The 19,870-nt window shown below is 40.7% G+C and overlaps 1 protein-coding gene and 1 long non-coding RNA gene across 11 annotated transcripts in view; one reads left to right on the top strand and one right to left on the bottom strand.

Annotated features, from left to right (window-relative positions):
* TRDMT1 (tRNA aspartic acid methyltransferase 1) overlaps positions 1-17,520 on the bottom strand; it is a 28,970-nt gene extending 11,450 nt beyond the window's left edge. For 9 of the 10 annotated variants that reach the window (XR_009818769.1, XR_009818763.1, XR_009818764.1 and 6 more), the window contains exons 1-7: positions 17,440-17,520; positions 9,476-9,585; positions 7,762-7,838; positions 6,283-6,354; positions 2,298-2,363; positions 1,038-1,107; positions 98-181 (exon numbers count right to left, since the gene is read on the bottom strand). Coding sequence is in view for 1 of the 10 variants with exons in the window: in XM_061996581.1 (XP_061852565.1) it covers positions 98-181; positions 1,038-1,107; positions 2,298-2,363; positions 6,283-6,354; positions 7,762-7,838; positions 9,476-9,585; positions 17,440-17,503 (543 nt within the window). In the remaining 9 variants the exon portion in view is untranslated. Of the gene's footprint in view, positions 1-97; positions 182-1,037; positions 1,108-2,297; positions 2,364-3,379; positions 3,584-6,282; positions 6,355-7,761; positions 7,839-9,475; positions 9,586-17,439 lie in introns of those variants that run through there. The other variant, XR_009818768.1, reaches the window with a different exon arrangement.
* On the top strand, positions 3,809-4,916 carry LOC133625480 (uncharacterized). The gene is made up of 2 exons (XR_009818774.1): positions 3,809-4,426; positions 4,680-4,916. It is a non-coding gene; the product is annotated as an uncharacterized LOC133625480 (long non-coding RNA).
* Positions 17,521-19,870: the final 2,350 nt, after the last annotated feature.

The following is a 19,870-nucleotide window of genomic DNA, read 5'->3' as shown; positions in this document are numbered from 1 at the left end:
CCCCTCTCTCCATTCACCAACACACACCACCAAACTGAAAATGTAACACTCAGTCTTGATCAAACAAAGTGAACTCAGGTAACACTAACAGACTCACCTGACCAGGAGCTTGAAAGGAAAATGGTTCTTGGTGATGTTTTGCAATTAGAAAATATCGCAGCCTAGAATTGGGAATGCCAAGCTGTAAGCAAAATCCAAACCTTTAGCCCATGTGACAAGGAGAGAAAAAGTGGTCTACAGCATCATACAAGTTAACTACCATTGTATGCATGAATAAAACTATGCCACAGACATATATATCCTAACACTTGAAACTTCCCTGCCTACGTATTGTCAACAAAGTAAATGTGCAATTATTCTTTGTACCTCATGGCTTTTTACTTTCTCTGTAAATGAACAGGAATGTAAGCAAACTTTTAGGCAAGGTAAGAAGAAAAATGGCATGCATCACAATTTCTTGGGACCTGTTTTCTATTAGAAAAGCAAAAAGGTACCTCTTTGTCTTTTTGAATAAGGAATTATAAGACAATGAAGCAATGAAACAAATGCACCACAACTGGTTTTTAAACTACCCTCTACCAGCTTCTCCTAAGATACATACAGTGCTTGACTGATTTCATTTAGTCTTGCACAATCTGAAATCTCTCTGGACTCTTTTTTTCAGTTGCCAGGGAAACATGCAAACAAAGCCCCTCCTCCCACAAATGACAGTCACATTTTCTCTGCTGGGAAATTCACAGGCATCAGCATTTCTGAAGCAATGAGGCTCCTGCAGGGAAAACCACCTCCCTGGTCATGGTGTAAATTCATGCCTTCTTAAATATATCAAATTATAGCAAAGCAACATGGGACTAGGATCTGAAAATGACAGCAGGATGATTATGCCAGTATACAGATGAGATGTCAGACGGCTTTAGTATTTAGTATCTTCAGCTCTGAACATGACCCTTTTCTAATTCAATAGATCATTTTCAGATGTCCTTGGGCTCAGTGCAGTTTGAACAGTTAAACAATATTAGAGCAATTTGAGTACTCACACAGGTTGGAGACAACAGAAATTCCTGGTATTGAAATCCACATGTTTGTAGTGTTTGCAAAAGCTCCTTTCTGGCAGTGAGGAGAATCAAAAAGCAATTACTCCCTTCAACCAACCTTTAGGCCCTTTATCATCTTAAATAAAAACACATTAAATGCAACACCTCGGGTACCAAGACATTCAGTACATTTAGTGAAAGAATTGGACAGATATTCACAGGTGTCACACCTACCTCAGTACAAACAGCCCTTCAAAACATATCCCACCTCTAGGAGTACTTATAGTGTGACAACAAGGAAAATAATCAAAGGGCAAGACATTCTCTTTATTGTCAGCTGTGGAACAGGAGATTCAAACCACTACAAATAGCTCACTATTTCCCTCTGTTCACACACACAGTATCAGCTAAGCCTAGCAAAAGGGCTAACTCAAGGCATGACAAAACTGGGGGCTCTGATAACAGTAAGGTCAGACTGTATTTTATAAACAATGGAAAATAACTGAAATGGAAATCTTAAGAAGACTTGTGTTTTCTATTCCATGCAGACTGCACTAGGCTGGAATTACACAAAAAGCAGGAGCTGTGATCTCTGCCTGGCACTGTATGTGACACTGCATCCCAAGGGTCATAAGAGAAAGCAAGCACCCTCACTGGGGTGCTTTCTGACCTACAACTTGTTCCAAACACTGGTCAGCAAGGCACAGCCTCGGGAATCACAGGGTTTACAGTAGCAGGCTGCACCGTCAATTAAGTGTTCAAGTGCTTGTAGGGAACTGTGGCACATGAGCCAGTCAGAGAGCTGAATGTGTCTCCCAGCTGCCTGCCCTATTGATTAAGGAGCATGACACGCAAGTGGCTGCTCTCCTGGTGCTTTAAGGACTGCTCTGGAAACATCCTACTCTGTTCCAGTCAGAAATGGATACAAGATACCACCAGCTACTGTCATAAACCCCTGAAACTCCAGGTGCTATATCCACTGTTATTTCTCTTTGAAAATTGATATTAGCCCTTTCTAAAGGACACAGGATCATCAAATGAAATCAATGCACACTTCATCTGATTAGAGAAATAAATAATTATTTGTCAAGTTCCCTTTGAACCCAAGACTGTAATTCCTAAATTAAAACAGCATTTTTAACTCACAGCTACTAGCTGTCCCACTGCTTTACTTCTTAAATTCTAGGAAGTAAAACTCCTGCCTTCCTCTCTAAAGAAAATGTCCTTTATTAAAAACTAAAACCTGAAAAAATTAGAGTTCACCTTGCAGATGAGGATTCAAAACCTTTAACATTTTCTAGGAGTAAGTATTTTGGAAGCTTCTGGAGCCTACAAGGGGAAAAAAAAAGATCAACAAGTCAGAGGAACAAGATGTAAACTACATTATATTCATCCACAGATTTGTTCAGCTACAAGACAGATCAAAGTATTTCCACATCATGCTAGCTGTTAGTTTAGCATCCTAGAGAAACATGTGCCTCAGTTTTCAAAGCTGCCTAAATGGCATCATTTCCAACTGAGTTAAAAATGTGGACTGTTGGTCATTATAAAAGATAACAAAAGCCATGTATGTTTAGATGGACTGTGGTATTCACCTGTACCTCATGCATGTACTTCTGAAAATGCTCACCAAAGGTCATTTCCTAAAGCATAATACAACAGACTGAGTTGGTAATAGGAAAGTTAGAAGTGCTTAAACCCCAAATCAATTGTCAAAATGTCACATCAGCTTTAGTAATAACACATCAGAACCACTATTCATCTAATTGCTTTAAGAAATCAGTCATGTTTAGAGCTGAAACTGCAGGTACTCTCAACTTTCTATACTTGATTTTGATGGGAGAGAGAGGAATGAGGCACCTGAGGTTTACCAAGATTGGTGCAGAGGTCTGGAAATAGGCTCATTCCAAAACCAGCACGTTAAATCTTTGGAGAAAGGAACGTGCCCAAACTGTGCCAGGGACCATTCTAACAATTTAGAAGCTTCAATGATTCAGATACAAGTCCTTTGGGACATTCCCTGGTACAGATTAAATCTCTAGTAAGGCTAATGGAAACATAGTAAGTCTGTGACACATTAAGACCTCCGAACAGCATATAGAAACAGGATATTAATGTCACCAGACAGTAGCTCTATGCTTATTTTAAGTCAGTCAGTGACTTTGGACTTCCACCAGTACAAATCACAGCAGAATTTCTGTAGCACCTTCTCAACTACCATCAATGAAAGACATTCACATGAAGAATTAAAGAACTAAAGCATTTCACAAGAAACTGGAAAATGTACAAGCCACTACATCCAATTTAAAAATACCTACAATAACAGTGAAAAAATGACACTAAACTGAAAACAAAAAGTAGAAGCAGTAAAATTCCCTGCAGAGGAATGGAGAATGTATCTGTTGGTATGTTTAGCCACACTCAACATGATCATCACCTACTATGAGACTTATTTTTAAAGTAATGAATCCAGAGTAGAGCCTGAAATGCAAGAGCTCATACAGGATCAACAGATCACAAGACAAGTAATCACTATACAAAGAGTATGTGTTAAGTACTTGGCAGCTATTCATATTACAAATGGGTCTGTAAAAGCAGCACTTTGACGTTTTGGCATTAGATTTCCTTGGGTCACAGCTTGGGCAGGATAAACAGACAGTATCCAGGCCATCTGGGTCAGACTTTGTTTGCTGGCTGGGTGCTCCAAGGTTTTCCCAGGTCTTGAAACTGTCATTTCCATATCTCCATTTCTTGTCTTCTCAGACTATCTTCGAGACTCATTCCAGCAATGTTTCGCTACAAGAGGCTGAACACAAGGGAGGAACACCCAAGAGCTGAGAAGTTATTTTATGGCTTCCATAAACTGAAGGCATGCCATACCAATTTAGAATGCAAAATGGTGATTTCTATATTAAGAATTTCCCTTTTTTGGGCTGAAATACTCTATACTCAATGTCTGGCAAACACATCATATCCAAGAAAATACACAAACACTATCTCAGCAAAACATAAATTTACTGGAACTGAGAAACTCTGGAGGAGTCACCATCTTGAACATATTAGAGTGGTTACAGTAAGTGCTGCCTCAAGAAACCTGCCCAAGGGAGATAAGAGACTTCAGCAGGGTCTCATGGGGTGTTGAGATAAAGAGCCAGAGCCAGGCCAGCTCCTTTGCATCATCATGACGAAAAAGCTACGTCCTGCAGTGTCTAAAACTTTGGTTTAGAGAAGGAAAAGCTTCTGCCCTTCATCCAGCTAAGCCCACCACAACCAGGAAGCAATATATCCATATTCATGTACCACAGCATCCCAAAAGCAGTCAGCCTCCTCACTATGGCTCTGTTTAACGGAAAGGAATAACTGAGGTCAGCCTTCCCTCCAGGATAAGGAAGGTACAAATCATTAACTTACACACTATCTGCTGGTTTTAATCAATCATTTTGAAAGGTCTGTCAGAAGGATTCAGTTACATTCCTTGTTCCAGAAAAGACACCCTCTGTAAATTTCCTAACCCCATGTCCTCTCTCTACTTTTGTGACCCTGCTAGAAGCATAATCTTTCTTTTTGCCTATCAATTGTCTAACTTGCTAGGCTTCAGAATCTGTACTGTGTTCTGTTTTGTATTCCCTGCCACACATTTCTTAGGTGATCCCAGCCAAGCCACTAAGCACTTCTGTGACTCAGCCACTCATCTCTATCTGCTGTTGGCAAGAACAAAGAGGTATTCCTATTCAATGTCACTGGATGCAAAAAAGTTGTTTCTGGAAGAAAAATGAAGATCCTTTTCTCCCAGCATTAACAGCAGTTTCAAAAAGGGCTGTTGTTGGTACTGCTTTCCCTCTGTGCAGAAAGCATTTAATTAAAGAACCAAACCAAACCAAAGAGAGAGGCAGCCAAACCTCCTTTCATCCTCCTCCAATTCCAAGAGCAAGATTAACCAATGAAGGACCATATGGAGAACAGCTGCCCCAGCCTCCAACTCACACCAATTAGTTCTCAATGGACATCTCCATCCATAAGCACAGACTTCTGATGGATAACTGATTGCTCCACTGTCCTAGGAAGTGTTCTTATGGTGCTATGCATCTCTTTCCAGATGAAAACACAGACATTACTTGGAGGTGATTTTTAATGCTCTGAATATAAAACAACTTCAGTCAGCAAAACCCACTTTGTTTTGACTTACACTTTCAAACCTTGAGGCATGAATAATACAAATAATGATGGCTATTTTATTAGGAACTGGGGTCTGGCCAGGTAAAAAGGACAGATCAGTCCAAAGACAAAGGCACTGACTGTCCAGACAGTGCAATGCTGTTTGAATTCTTCCGTATTACCAATGAAAACAAGAAAACTGTGCATTTTTGGTTTGTAGTACAATCTGCTCCAAGACATTCAGAAGCAGCACCAAAAACACAGAAGGGAAGGAGCCAGAAGACACATCATATTGTGCAGTCAATAACATATTTAAACAACCTCCTAGAAGTCACCTATTCAAAAGTTGACTAACTGGTGAATCAAAGCTTTTTTTTTAACCTGGCATTTCAAACAATTGTCATGTTCCCACAATACTCATTAGCAAAGTGTTATATTGCCTACTCCTGCTTCTACATAAAGTCAGTGTAAGCTTCAATAAATTGAGGGCAGATCTTATTAACATTTATAAATATCTAAAGGGTGAGTGTCAGGAGGTTGGGACATCCCTTTTTTCTATAGTAGCCAGCAACAGGATAAGGGGTAATAGGATGAAGCTGGAACACAAAAAGTTCCACTTAAACATAAGAAAAAACTATTTCACTGTTGTGGTGAGGGAGCCCTGGCACAGGCTGCCCAGAGGGGTTGTGGAGTCTCCTTCCTTGGAGATCTTCAAGACCTGCTTCTACATGTTCCTATGTGACCTGATCTAGGTGACCCTGCTTCTGCAGTGGGGTTGCACTAGATGATCTCTAAAGGTCCCTTCCAACCCCTACCATTCTATGATTCTATTAAATTACTCCTTCTTTTTTGTATATGATACAGAGTTTAAACAGACACACAATAAAAAGAAAATCAAACAATGAAAGCATATACAGTAACTAAAATACAAGTATTTGTAAGTTACACATAATCATGTGAAAATAAACAAGTAATACAAGACAATACTAGCAGTATCCCTGTAACACATTATAGGTGACTTATCTTGCTGAAATAGAAAAGATATATTTAGTTACAACAAAGTCTAAGGCCCAAGGTAGAAGTTCATTCATACCTTGGGAGAATATCAAGGATATAGAGAAAGCTCTTTGTCCGTGGGTCGGATACATCACCTTGCAGGCCAGTTCTAAGAAAGAACAAAGAAATATCTGTGTCTTACTCAGAGCAGACTGACATCTGACTTACATTTTTTTCTACGGAATGCTGCCACTTTTTGCTTTGAGTTATATACAGGGATTCTGCAAAAGTACAGTGTGCAGAGATGAGGACCTGCTCACAGAGGCAGTGTCCTAAGAAATGCCTTAAGGAATGAAAGCCTGCCTCTGGAATCTGTCAGCTCACAGTGGGGTTAAAATTGAAGCATTCAGTAATGAAATCCACTCCTTGGTCTGCAAAGCATTTAGCATTCTGGTCTTGTCCAGCAAACCCCTGGAACATACTTGGCTCTGAAAGAACAAAAACACCCCACTGGGTTCCTGGGAATACCCCACTGCTTTGCATGGAATATATTAAATTATTTCTCTGAATTAAGGCCTCAGTGCTCACCATTTTGCAAGACTGAGACTCGTGTGAATAACACTGCAACCCATTTTGTAACATTAAACCAGACAGCTCAGGTAAGTTATAAAAGCAGTAACATTATGAAACAATTCCAGGCCTGTATTCTCCAAATTGACAATTGTATTAGCTCTTACAGATGAATAAAGCCTTGGTAAAAGAGCTTTAGCATGTCTCTAAATTAACCAGTCACACACACATTTTTATTTTCATCACCTTCAGAACAATTTCTGAAGGAATGATTCCTATATACATAAGTATATACTTTGGAAGTATTCCTTTTTGATCTTACAGCATTCAATGAGATATACTTTCTTATGCAAGCAGTTTCATCTCCATCAACAGATTTTTTTCATGAGGCTACTAATTTGCATGAGAATAGTTACTAGAATCTCACCTCTGCTGGCCACTGCTGTCAAGTGACATGAATTTGAAACTAATCTGACAAATAACATCTCAGCAAGTTTCAGTTCTTAACCACAAAACCTTCCCAGTCTCTGATAAAACACACATAATCCTCAGAATAATATATTGGTGTGCACATGCAATTTTCCAAGTACAAATAAAAGCAGATGACATTCTTAGGTAAAAGTGGGAAATTTCAATTCTCCTTCTAGAGTTGCCCCAAGAAAAGACTAGATTGTTATCTACAACAAAAAGAAGCACTCCTAAACTGCAGAATCTTTTCATTTCACTGTTAGAGGAACAATGCAGCATGCAAAATAGGTGCTCTGAGAAGCTTACTTAATTTAAACTGAATTAAAGTACATTACTACAAGAAATGGTATCAATAATTACATTCAAATTGCTGCACTTTTTTCTACTTCAGTAAGCATCATGTGAACAGAACTACATTTTTGCTTAGGAAAAGAAAGATACACAGATGGACCACACATAGTATCACTCTTGAAATATTTCTCCTTCAGCTGTAAATACTGCAGTAACTGCACTTTTCTCCATAGCATGTTTTACCTACCTTGTGAATGGCTGACAGGGAGGACTCATCAAAATCATGTCAACAGATAATCTGTCAAATTCTTTCAATGTTATGCCCTGAATAAGGAAAAACAGAAGAATGCTGAGTGCTGTAAACTGTATGAAACTCTCAAGCCATCTTTCAGATCAAACTACCCCTCTTATTTCCACTATCTGCCTTATCTAGCCAGAAACTATCTAATCTCTCATCTGACTCGAAAATTTCAATCTTTTCTACCTTGGCAAACCATAAAATGCAAATATGCATTAACTGCTTTGACCACTGATGATGTTAGCATCCATACATCATGGTGAAGCTTTGATCTGCTCATTCTTTCACCAGAGGTGTGCAGTGGTTCTCTCAGTAGATCACATAAAAATTGTGACTAGTTTTATCTCCTCATCCCTCCTCCAAATAAAGTGTCATTGTTCAGATACTGTCTTTGTACATCAAAAATAGTACTAAAGTATTCAAAACAGGTACAAAAATGTTAGATCTTCTTGAAAAACAAAATATCTGAACAGAAAAGTAGCTCAAATGCTAATTTTTACAGGTCCACACTGTGGGGTTTAACTCTTCGAATCAAACTACCAATGTTGTGTAAAGGTTACTTCATACTATTTTTTGAGAGGTAAAGAGCTCTCAAATATATCTGTCTGAAAGATTTACTCTGCCAAAATATTTCTGTTCTGAGAGGAAAGAATTAGGTGTGCAGCACCAAATAATTATACAGATAGAAGTTCCTCTAGACTAAATTTTACCTAACACTAGGACGACATACTCTGGGTCCAAGAGGAGAGAAAGATAATCAAGTAACCATGAGCTGAACAAAGAAATCACTGCCTTACAGATTTTAAGAGATGTCTATATAGCAAATACACAATAACTGCCCACAGAAACTTAACCAAAGCTGCTACTTTTTTCCAATCAATTTAAAGAAGGTCTTACCATAATCTGCTCTTATCTCCCATAAGGAGACACAGACAAGCATTGTCAATCTTTTTCCATATAAAACTGAACTATCATTTAGCTTTTTATTATTGAGTGATGAATAAGCATTAACCTTTAGCCATCTATGTAAGTCTTACTTAAGCAAATTCAGTATGTTTTTACTGTCATGTTGTAAAACTGTAAAAGAAGATTAACAAGCACACAGTAATTTCTAACTAAATCCAGGCAAACCAACATACCCAGCTTATCCCTCAGTTATTAAAGTAGAATCCAATTTAACTGGTGGATCTTCAAATAATTTGGAAAAGAGACAGAATTCCTAAGACATGTGATCTATTGAGGCCACAAAAAACTGCAAGACTTTCCCATTCAGTATATTCACTTGTGTTTTAGGGACCTCAACTCTAACTCCAAAACAAAGGCATGCCTCCAAGTAATTTAATTAAATTCCTTCAAAATCCATGAAAATATGTTTTTAACCTAAAAATGTGAGGTTTTTTACATTCCTTTATTGGTAGAAAGCATTCCTCTTGACAATCATGCAACATTTCCTGATGCATCAATCAAGACCTTCAGGAAAAGACTGCAGTGTGAGCATCCCTCTAACTTAAACAAGCATCCATAGCACAAGAAATCAAGTTTATTGTAAAACTGCTATACTCAAAATAATGTAAATAGCATATTTTTCTCTTGTTAGTAATAAAGATAGTGAAGATGATTTACTCCTACAAATGCCAGATTAAAAAAGACATGAATTACTTACCTCAATTGTCTTTGCCCATAATGGCGTGCTGGGAAAGTTGTGCTTATAAACTTCATTGGCAAGAGTGTTCACATCAACAGCAGCAACAACTTCTGCAGGTGTGCAGCTTTCTGAGATTAAAAACATTCAGAAAAATGTAACATCTCTTTACTGCTCTTGGAAAAATGCACTTCTTGTGTTACAGTTACACTCAAAAGGAAAATGACAAGATCAAACTCTGCTGTGCTGCCGTTGAAACTTAAAAATATACCTTGTTCCCCACTGTATGGCCAAACTTCCCTTCCTTACATACTGAAAAAATGGAAGCTAACTCTGCACTTCTTAATTTATAGATATAGTCACACAAACTTCAAACAGTGTATTCTCTACAGTGTTCCCACCCACACTCAGCTGGTCTCTGTGGCCACAAAGTTCCTTAGCTACGGGAATACAGCCCCAGCCAACCTGCTTCACCCTGCCACTGCCCGCGCCTCTCCAGCCACTGACAACTTACAGGAACCCCGTGTGTTATGTTAGAACTGTGCTACTTCTCATTGTGGAAAAAAAAATGGCACCAACCAATGTGTTTGAGGTACAATACAACTTTAAGAATCTGCCTGAAAAAAACTTGTGCTTATATTGCAACAAAACCTTGAGCCTTGAACCCAACCGCTGCTTCCCTTGAGACCAAGGTCCTCAAAATACCAAATGCTTTGAAGGACATTTGGCTGCTCCTCTTCTCTTGATATCAAAAAAAAACCCCTCAATTTCTGGACACTTAGAGGTGTTATTGAAAAGAAGAGAGCACAGTGTAACAAATGTACTGATAGCTAAAATCCTGAAGGAAAACATACACTAAAAAGAATGAAAATAAGCAACGGTTACTTTATAGAGTGATAGAATAAGAGGCTCTACAGAAGCTAAAGACATAAACATAAGTTTTTAATCCCTTGCTCATCATGTCACACGACTTATTATTACAAACCACAATACCCTCACTGAGACTTTTTATCCAGGAAGATGAGCTGCGGTCACTGTTATAGGGCAGGCAGAAAACTATGACTGTACTCCCTGGTACACAAGACTAGCTTCAACCAGCAGCAAATCTTCATTAGGGTCACCATTACACAGCCCCAGGTGAAACACAGGCAATTGAAAACAATTATTTGTAAACCAAAAGCAACAAGGCAAATAGCCTTTAAGTAGTCTCACAACATGCTCAAGTAACACATTAACAAATGCCCTTATGAGACATCTTGGGGAATTACTGCTAATTAGCTAATTATTTACAGTTTGAGAGGATGAAAAACCAACTACAATGTCTCCAGGAGATTTGAGTGCCACAGTTATCATTCATCAACCACCTTTAAGGTTTTCAAGGCTGCCTTATTCAAAACTAAGATGAAAGAGAACTCTGGGTATTAGAAAGATTGTAGCAGACTTTTTAACAATGACCAACCTGTTCTGCATTTCCTTGGTGCAATAAAGGGCAAAAAGAACACAAGTTTCACAAGCAAAAGCTTTGCAGACAGCTGCCCATTAAGACTCAACATACAAATCATCACTTGCAGTTGCTGTCTTGGCATTTTGACCATGAATTGTAACTGAAGTATTAAACAAGGTGTATCCAGGAGGACAATCAAATGACGACACCTGAGATTCTGGAACAGGTATGTTAACACTGACATCTAGCGTGAAGAGAACAGCACCTTGGCAGGTTGGCCCTCACAAGCAGATTCAAAGGCCAACATCTTCATTTTCCTAAAACAAAGCTGTAACATCAAGGTAAGGGGAACAGACTCCAAGTAATGTTTAAGAGACTGCTTTTCTCATTTATTCTGTCAGATCTTAAAACGTGTTGTCCTGACAAGCTGATACCTCCTGTGTGTTCCAGGCACTCCAGAAGAAAAAGAAGGGAAGGGAAAGAAGGGGAAAGGGAAAGGGAAAGGGAAAGGGAAAGGGAAAGGGAAAGAAAGGAACAAAACCAAGAATCTCAAATTATTGTCTAAATTAACATATCCTTTTAAAATAACCACTGGAGAGGCAGGCAGTGTGCTTTCTCTCACAACTCCTGATTCAGATGCTCATCTTTTTCATGAATATTAATCCAATCTCTCCCTGTATACATGCAAGAAAAAAACAGAAGCATTGAGGATTTGCACCAAGGGACTTCACAGGCCCAAAAGCCTGGAAATACTGACAGAGAATACACAGCTAATTGCAATTTATTGAATCCTTCTGCAGGACAAAGTTCAGTCTAAACCAGAGACATTAACTCGCATGAAGAAGAGACACAAGCTTTTCCTGAGTTATTCCACCCGACATCCTCTCTTCTCAGTTCAAAGACCTGGTAATTTTTTCAAAGCTTCTCATTTTCACTCAAAAACAGTGGCTCACTTGGGAGTTCCTGTTACAGAACAGACTCCCCCTAAAAGCTGATTAAGCGTGTTTGTGTGGAAATACCCTGGAAACGCATGAAGGAGCTCGAGCAGTGAAGCAGATCTCACACATCCAACCTAACAAAGAAAAGCTTGTGTAAAACTTCAAACAATGCAAAACCGAAATATTCTCCTCCCCAGACTTAAAATAACTTTGATGGCAAACTGTGATATTCCATTTTGCTGTAGCAATTATATTTATTACTTGAAAATGACTGCAGGAATGTATCACATAAAAAGACTGAAAGCAGAATGTAAAAGCAACCCACAACAGTCAGGATCAAGACTGTGTTCAACTATCCCCACTGACAAAAGGAACAAATCGGAAATATTAAAATGCCCCTAAATTGCTGACTTCATGAGATGTTCCATCAGCTCCCCAAAAATACATAGCAGGAATTCAATACAGAAACAGACACAACTCTGGAGACTTCATTTTTTTTTCCTCCAAACAAGTGCAGCCAATTTTGAAAATGCAGCTACTTGAGAAAGTTACAACCATGCAGAAAACAATTTCATTTCATGCAGACTAAAGGAAAAATAACATACATTTTCTGAGTGAAATGAAGTAGCTGCTGCAATACTGGATTTGCAGTATTCCTCAGTGCTAGTTTTTGAGCCAAGGCTTTGCTTTTCTGAGGAAGATGATGTAGCTTAAAAAGAAGCTACAGACACGATGAGGAAGTTTTTGAGGGAGGTGTTAGGGCTTATTTTTACGCAGACTAGACTGTGATTCTCTTGGCTGAAAGCAAGTGGACACAAATTTGCATCATCCTATTAGGAAAGGACTGATTTTGCACTTTGGTGTTAAAACCTCTAGCATCTACACAGGAGAAACTCTTTACCTGTTATTTATATTGCCTAAAGAGGAAACAATCGCATTTTAGGGCTCAATTCTTTATTTCTTTGCACCACACACAATGCTTGCGAGGGATTTCAGCTACGTAGTAGTTACTTGAGTGAAAGGGATGCTGCTTCAATGACTGGAAGGCACAGCATTTGAAACAAAGGAAGACAGGACATGTGCATTAGCTTCTGATTTGGAAAAAACAAACCCAAAGAGTGTCATCTTCCAACACCAAAACTAAACTTTCTGACATTACAGTCTCTATCCTTTTCTCTTCCGAATCGATTCCTGTGATGTGTTTCTAGTAGACCTTAAAATTAACATAGATCTGTTTGTATTCAGCACTGTACTTTTGTAATAGAATCGTCAATGTCAGCAGAGCACATGAAATACGTGGTGTTACGCCAAGGGCAGAGTCTGACAGATCTCAGCGCATTGGAAACAAAAAAATCAGAGCCAGGAAAATTATCTATTTTAACAGGTATATGGAAGCAGATGGAAAAGGGAAGATTAGTCACGTTTTGTCAGTCCTGTTTCCTTTTTAAAACAGAGAGGAAGATTTCATGTAGGAGTTGTCAGCTTTTGGTTGAAATGATTAGGCTGAACTGCCCGCGGCTACAGTCAACAGGACTTATCAGTAAACTTGATACTTGTTTCCTGCAGGATACTCAGCAGCTTCTTTCACTGCTCTGTTTACACACGATTTGCGCTTGTGCAGCCATATAATAGATGCAAATTTACATCATAGCACAATCGGCATCATCCTGCGCTACAAAGGGCAATATTTTAGAGAAGCATTACATCCGAATGAGTTTAGGTGTAAAAACCCACTCAAGCTTTCCACTGAATCCTAAAGCTGCTCGCCAGCTTTGTCTCCTCTGCTTCTCCTGAGATAGCTCTGCTCAGTGTAATTACACGTATCAGTTTATTAGGCTGTGACACTCACAGAGATAACCAAAAAAGATGAAGGAACAGAGGTGACAGTGTATAAGAAACCCAAATTATTTTTACTCTGTAAAACTGAAATATAACAATTGTAGAGGAAAAATAACACCGACTTTATCACTGCAAAAGCACCCTATCTTTAAACAGATGTTCTTTCACATCTTATGCACAGATCCATTCTTCAGTGACCTAGCAGATGGCAAACACTGGTGGCAGAGACCTGGAACCCATTATTCGTGGGAAAACTGCCTGGATTAATAAGCCAATTGAAGTTTGTTTTGATTGGGAATGAGGAAGAGCAGGCTGTTTGTTTGATGGAAGGTTGCTAAGGAAATTAATTTGTAGCCATAGATTTACTAAAAATAAACCAGTGTAATCTTCACTGCAGAAACTCTGCACTTCATATATAGAGAACACCACTCACACACGAAGTATCATATGTTTAGTAGACACATCATATGATCTAAATATCAATCTTTGTAACTCTCTGCAAAGTTTGGAGTGCAGGGTGGGAAGGAGGAAGAAATGCACTCCCACCTCTTTACCTCAATCTTTCAGGAGTGTGAATATGAACAGACTGACTAACTTCTGACCTTACTCAAACTCAACTTTCTAAATGGTATCCTTTTCCATGTCTTTGTTGTTAAAATACTATTGTCAAGCATTCAAAATCTAAACCTATACACTCTGCATATGCTGAATTATCTACAGATGAAGAATCAACACACAGCTAGATAATCCCCAAGATTTTTCTTTTCCAGTTTTGGACTGAAATCTAAAGCCAGGAACAGCCTTCTTTTCACTGTTAAAAAGAACCTCATTCAACTATTTAACTAAGTATTAATAACTGTTATGTAGTGTTTAATAGAGAAATACTTAGAGGAGAGTATAAACTTCCATGAATTTATTAAAAGTCAATTATTTCTCATTTTATTGCACGTACAATCTCAAAACCAATTGCATACTACTTGGTGCCAAATTCATTCTACTTTACTGACAGCTGCCAAAACAATGAACATCTTCATCCTGCAAGCTCCACCACATGCTATCCTAAAACTAAGTTTTTAAAAGACCACAGACAAAAAAGCTTCAAGGTAGAAAAGGCAGTGTCAGATTTCCTGGAAAATACCTATTTGCCAATTGAAAACACTGGCAATTAGACAGAAAAGTAGAAAGTTCGATCAGCTCTGCTAAACTAACAGGCCACCAAAGCGGCTACATAATGCAGCCAGGAACTAACACTGAGCCAGAACTTGCCAGAACTACAGAATCCCTTTTGTAGAACAAGTAGCTTTCCTGGAGTGCTGCCACTGAAGTATTCCATACTCTCTTTATTATGTGTTTCTCTATAGATTCACTAGGAACCGCAGCAAGAAAACAAAGCGTTAGACATAATGTTCATCTCTCGTGCATCTTGTTTACAGAGGCACTACTGGTGAAATGGAGGGTTTGACTTCAAGCTCCATGCCTATATGGAAAAATAACCCCTTCTAATATTTTCTTACTTGTTTTAAATGGAAGATGCCAAACAATCTTCCATTTGCTAAATGATATCCCTCAATAAATGAACCCGAGACATTTTCAAATAGCATGGTTTCATGTACATATATAGGCCTAGAATACACAGGAAACCCTGTTATTATACACAAAAAGTCCTTACAGAGGAACAATCAGGTTTTTCTGTTGGATTTCCACATAAAAGCAAACACTTAAATCCTCCCTGACTTTACTTTGTTCCTGTATAAATCGTGCAAGAAAACTGAATCCAGATGTCTAAGCGACTTAAAAAGAGACAACAGCAGAAACTTCCTGGCTGTATTTGTATTCCTCAGTGTCATTCAATTCAACAGAAAGTTTTATACATTAAAGACTTAATTCAGTGCAAATTACATTGAACTCTTTTTATTCAAATTGCCTGATTGTTAGTTTTAGCAACACTCAAGGCAAATTTTCACCTAGAAGTCTACAGTTGGGGCTTTTTCCAAGACCACAACACCTATGCACTGAGTTCTCATATGCCTCCTGGAAATACTGATATCCATGTTTGAACAAAAAATGTTCTACCAACTGTAATGTAAATAGCATTGTGGCTAAACACTTGGCAAATTTAAAGTGGTGTTTAACCATTTTGTACTATCTACTGTCATTTACACAATTAATAATGGAACTCTCCTCTCATACACAACCTCGTCATCTGCTTTGGCGGGTGCCACCACAAAAGAATCTCTGTCTCGCACTTCATACTGTAATTTGCTCAGACAAATGTAAAACCAGAATAACAGGAATTACATGTCCTAACACTGATGCATTTGCTCAGGAAGTTCAGAAACACTAAACTTGGAAATAAATTTAACCAATCCCCTTGTATTATTTTCTGAAAGGGCAATTCCTTCACCCTCCAAACTACATGAAGACATAAATGTGATATATGCTCTCAGGCTTTTGTATGCACAGTAACTATCAGATACAAGTTTACAGTATTCTGATAATCTTCTGAGGCTCTATTCCCAACATTTCCATTCTTTTAAGTACTCTTGTGCTGTAAGTGATGCTTTCTTAGGTAGCCATCTATAGGATATCACACCTGGAATTACAATTTACTAACTAGTGAAGACAGGACATTACCAAACATTCACAAGGCAACTATTACTACATTAAGAACAGAGTTAGGTAACATGGATTAAAGGTTTGTTATATGCATACACACCAACACATGTTGAAGACATGGTGTAGGCTAAATTTCAGGAACTTGTCCACTGCCTGTGGAAATATGGAAATGGACTAGAGTGTGTAGGTAGTTCCCATCACCTCAGAAACCAAACTACTAGAGGAGTATTAGTATCACAGCTATATATGCAGTATGCAATGTCTGTCTTTTCATTCCACGAAGACTCCAAAGTCTGCAGTTCTAGACAAAAATATGTTGCTATTCATAATCTCCTGAAGTCTCTGGAAATAAGGAAAATGTATTCCTACAACAGCTAGTTGTGCATTTCAGCACCAGGGTTCCTTGTATCACATTAATATCTTGTCTGGGTACATGGTCTAGCATGAAGTCTCTATACCAGTGTTCCCATATACAATATGTGAATCAGATATACACCTAAGTGTGTGTCATGAAAACCAAGTCTGCATGCACACCTATGGTATACCCTGGCTAATTTGACCCGTGTGCCTGCATGATGCTGATCCCATCTGCAGCAGCAGTTTGTCAGCAGAAAACAGTGCATGTACTAATGATGACGGGGCCTCCCCAGAGGCTGCTGCCCGTTCCAAAGCAGGGCAATGGATCCATAATTTCCATCCCAGTGTGCTGCTGGGTATCTGGTGCCACCCAGCAGGCCCCAAATGCCTCCTGACACTGCTCACTTTAGAGCCACAGGCTCCCAACGCAGACGTATCACTCACCAGAACTCAACTGCCAATGCCCCTTACAACTGACCCCTACGCAGTCCCTGACAGGAGGCCTGTGAGGCAGCCTCTCGCCCGGCTCCCTTTAACAACCTGCAGGGCAAGAAGCTGCGCTTCCAGGGCTTGGGGTGAGGAACATGCTCCCACTCCCCAGCCCTCCTCCACACGTTGCTTCTGCAGGAGAGGGAGCGAGAGGGCCCAGATGCCCGGCTGGGGATGGCGCAGCTGGAGGGAAGGGGCCGCCTTAGCCCACCCCGTCGAGAAGATGGGGCCCTCCACAGCCGCCCCTCAGGGCTCGGGGTGCCGCCGGGCAGATGGCGCTCTCGGGGGCAGGCTGCCGGTACCTTTCAGGGCTTGGTGCATCCCCCCGATGCCGCTGTAGAGCTCCAGCACCCGCAGCGCCGCCATTCCCCGGCAGCGGCGCCCGGCCCGGCGCGCCCGGCCGCCTCCCCGAGCACCGCCCGGCCGTTCCGCCGCGCTTTCGTTCCCCCCTGCCCATCTTTGTCGGGAGCTCGCTGCCGGCCGCCGCCTGCTGCGCTCCCCCGGAGCAGCGGCTCGCTGTGGCCTTGCTAATTGCTCCTCAGACCCCACAGTGGGCTCAGGCCCGCAGGATGAAGCCTTTCAGCCGTCCCTGCGGTGGGTGTGGAGCCACTGGCAGACATGGGGCTGACGCTGGCCGCTGGCTCTGACACCTCCACCCTCCCGGGAGCGGGGGCCTCGGGAGAAGGCTCTTCTCTCCTCTGGCAGGCCCTCGGGGTCAGGGTCTCCTGGCAGGGGCAACAGTGAACGCTCCAACCTCAGCACCCTTCCCCAGGCCCTGTGCCACCGCAGCGTGCCCAGCGCTTGCCGAGGAGGCAGAGGCCAAGCCTGGCTGTTGGCATCAGGGCAGCGGGGAAGGCCAGCAGGGAGGCTGCCATTAATTACAGGTGCTTGAACCCGTCCCACGCTCAGGGAAAGAAGGGGCACGGGGGCTACACAAAGGGTCTTGTCCCTGCAGCAAGGCAGCTGGCGTAGGCGGCTCTCGACAGTTTTGTGGGCACAAGCATTTTGTGATTTCTGCATGGAGTGATGTTTTTGAGAAGTCATTTCGAAGCCTGCACCACTGGTGGAACAGGAAGGAAGGAAGGAACTGATGAAACTGCTCAAATTTGCCCCAACACTCTGAAATTGCTGTTGCTAAATTCAAAAGGAAGAGGTGACTCAAAGAGGTTGTTGCCCGTGAAAAGCAGTTTGGGGGTTTTTTTCGAACAACTGTTAGGCAGATGCATTTACACATACATATGTAGAACAAGGGTATCTCACACAGTACCGTGTGGGTTAGCCACCACATAGAAGTAGACACTCACCTGTGCCTCAGTTTGTAGGTTTAGATTGTAAAGGGAAGATGAAACTTACAAAAAAAAAAACCCCAAACAACCACCCAAACTTGAAGATGTTTCTGTAAAACGTTCATGAGTTAATCACACCTCTGTGGAGACTCTTGGAAATCAGCCCAAGCTATGGTGGATTTGAGGAATGCTATTTTTTCTCAGAAGCTGCCTCATACAGCCTGTCCTAATTGCTCTTACCTTTCAGTGGAGGAAGAATTTTTAGCTCAAACTGGAGGGCAGGAAAGGGAGAAATCTGATGCCTCCCAATGCACTTCTCCAGAACACGGGATGCATCAGCTGTGGAAAATGGTGGGATCGGAAATGTCAAGGTAAGGATATTAGTCCTTGCCAGCTTTTTTGAAGCAATTCTGCCATTCACCTGTGGATCTTCGACGTCTGAAGTGTGGGGCTGCTGCTTTATCTGTCAGCCATGGAAGTAACTATGTAACACAAACAAGAAGTCCAAGGTGTACTACTAGAATTTCTGCAAGGAAGTGCAGCAGCCGAGGTACCAGAGAAGAGCAGCGTGCACTGCAAACAGCAATGGGGCAGGTTGCCTGTGCTGAGGGCTGAGAATTGAGAAAGGTGGGTGAATCACTTGGCCTAACAAAACTGGGAATGTGCCATCTGGTTAAAACAGCTGGGGGACAATGATGAAGCAAAGGTGAAGAAGAGGCTTCAAGATGATGAAGTTAGCTACAAAGAGCTAAACTGTTACCAGTAAGAAGACACACTTCAGAATGAACCCTTCAAAACACAGATGCAAGGTGAAGACAGCTTTTAGACTACTGAAATTTGTATGGATTATGAGCTCCCTATATTATTATTTCAGCAAGCTATACATCACAGCAATGCTAGATGATGGGTGAGATCTGCAGGCTGCTGGAAGCTGTTAGTTTATTTGGAGCTGCCCAGTACCTGGAACAATTAAAGCTACAGAGGAGCAACATTTCCTTATATCAGACAGTGAGACATAGCTGAGCTCCTTTTCTTGGGTCTAAGGTACCCTTGGCATTCACACATGGGAAGGTGGAGTCAGATGGAGAATGCAGCAGAGATGTCTCTGCTATACTGGTGGCAGTAGAACATTTCCTGCTCAGGGGAAATCCTCCACCTACCTCCTCTAGCAGGGTAGTAAACTGGAGAATCTGACCAACACACCTCTGCTCTGGCAACAAAGAAATTCCTAAGCTAGCTTGGGATTTTTTTTGGTGTCTTCTTGCAAAGAATGGGAAACACCAAAATTTCCCTCGTGCTCATTTTTAAACAACTGCCAGCAGTCAGTCAGTCTTCTAATTCTGTGTAACTCTGTCTGCCCTAACCTGGTTCTCATTATTAATTGACAGCTGCAAAAAGGACAAACACGAGAATGAGGAATCTGGGAAGAGTAACTTTTAGTGCTCTT

This window comes from Colius striatus, chromosome 5, assembly GCF_028858725.1.
Source record: "Colius striatus isolate bColStr4 chromosome 5, bColStr4.1.hap1, whole genome shotgun sequence".
Lineage (NCBI taxonomy): Eukaryota > Metazoa > Chordata > Aves > Coliiformes > Coliidae > Colius > Colius striatus.
The sequence above is the reverse complement of the archived record's forward strand: the minus strand, read 5'-3'. Positions and strand labels throughout refer to the sequence as shown.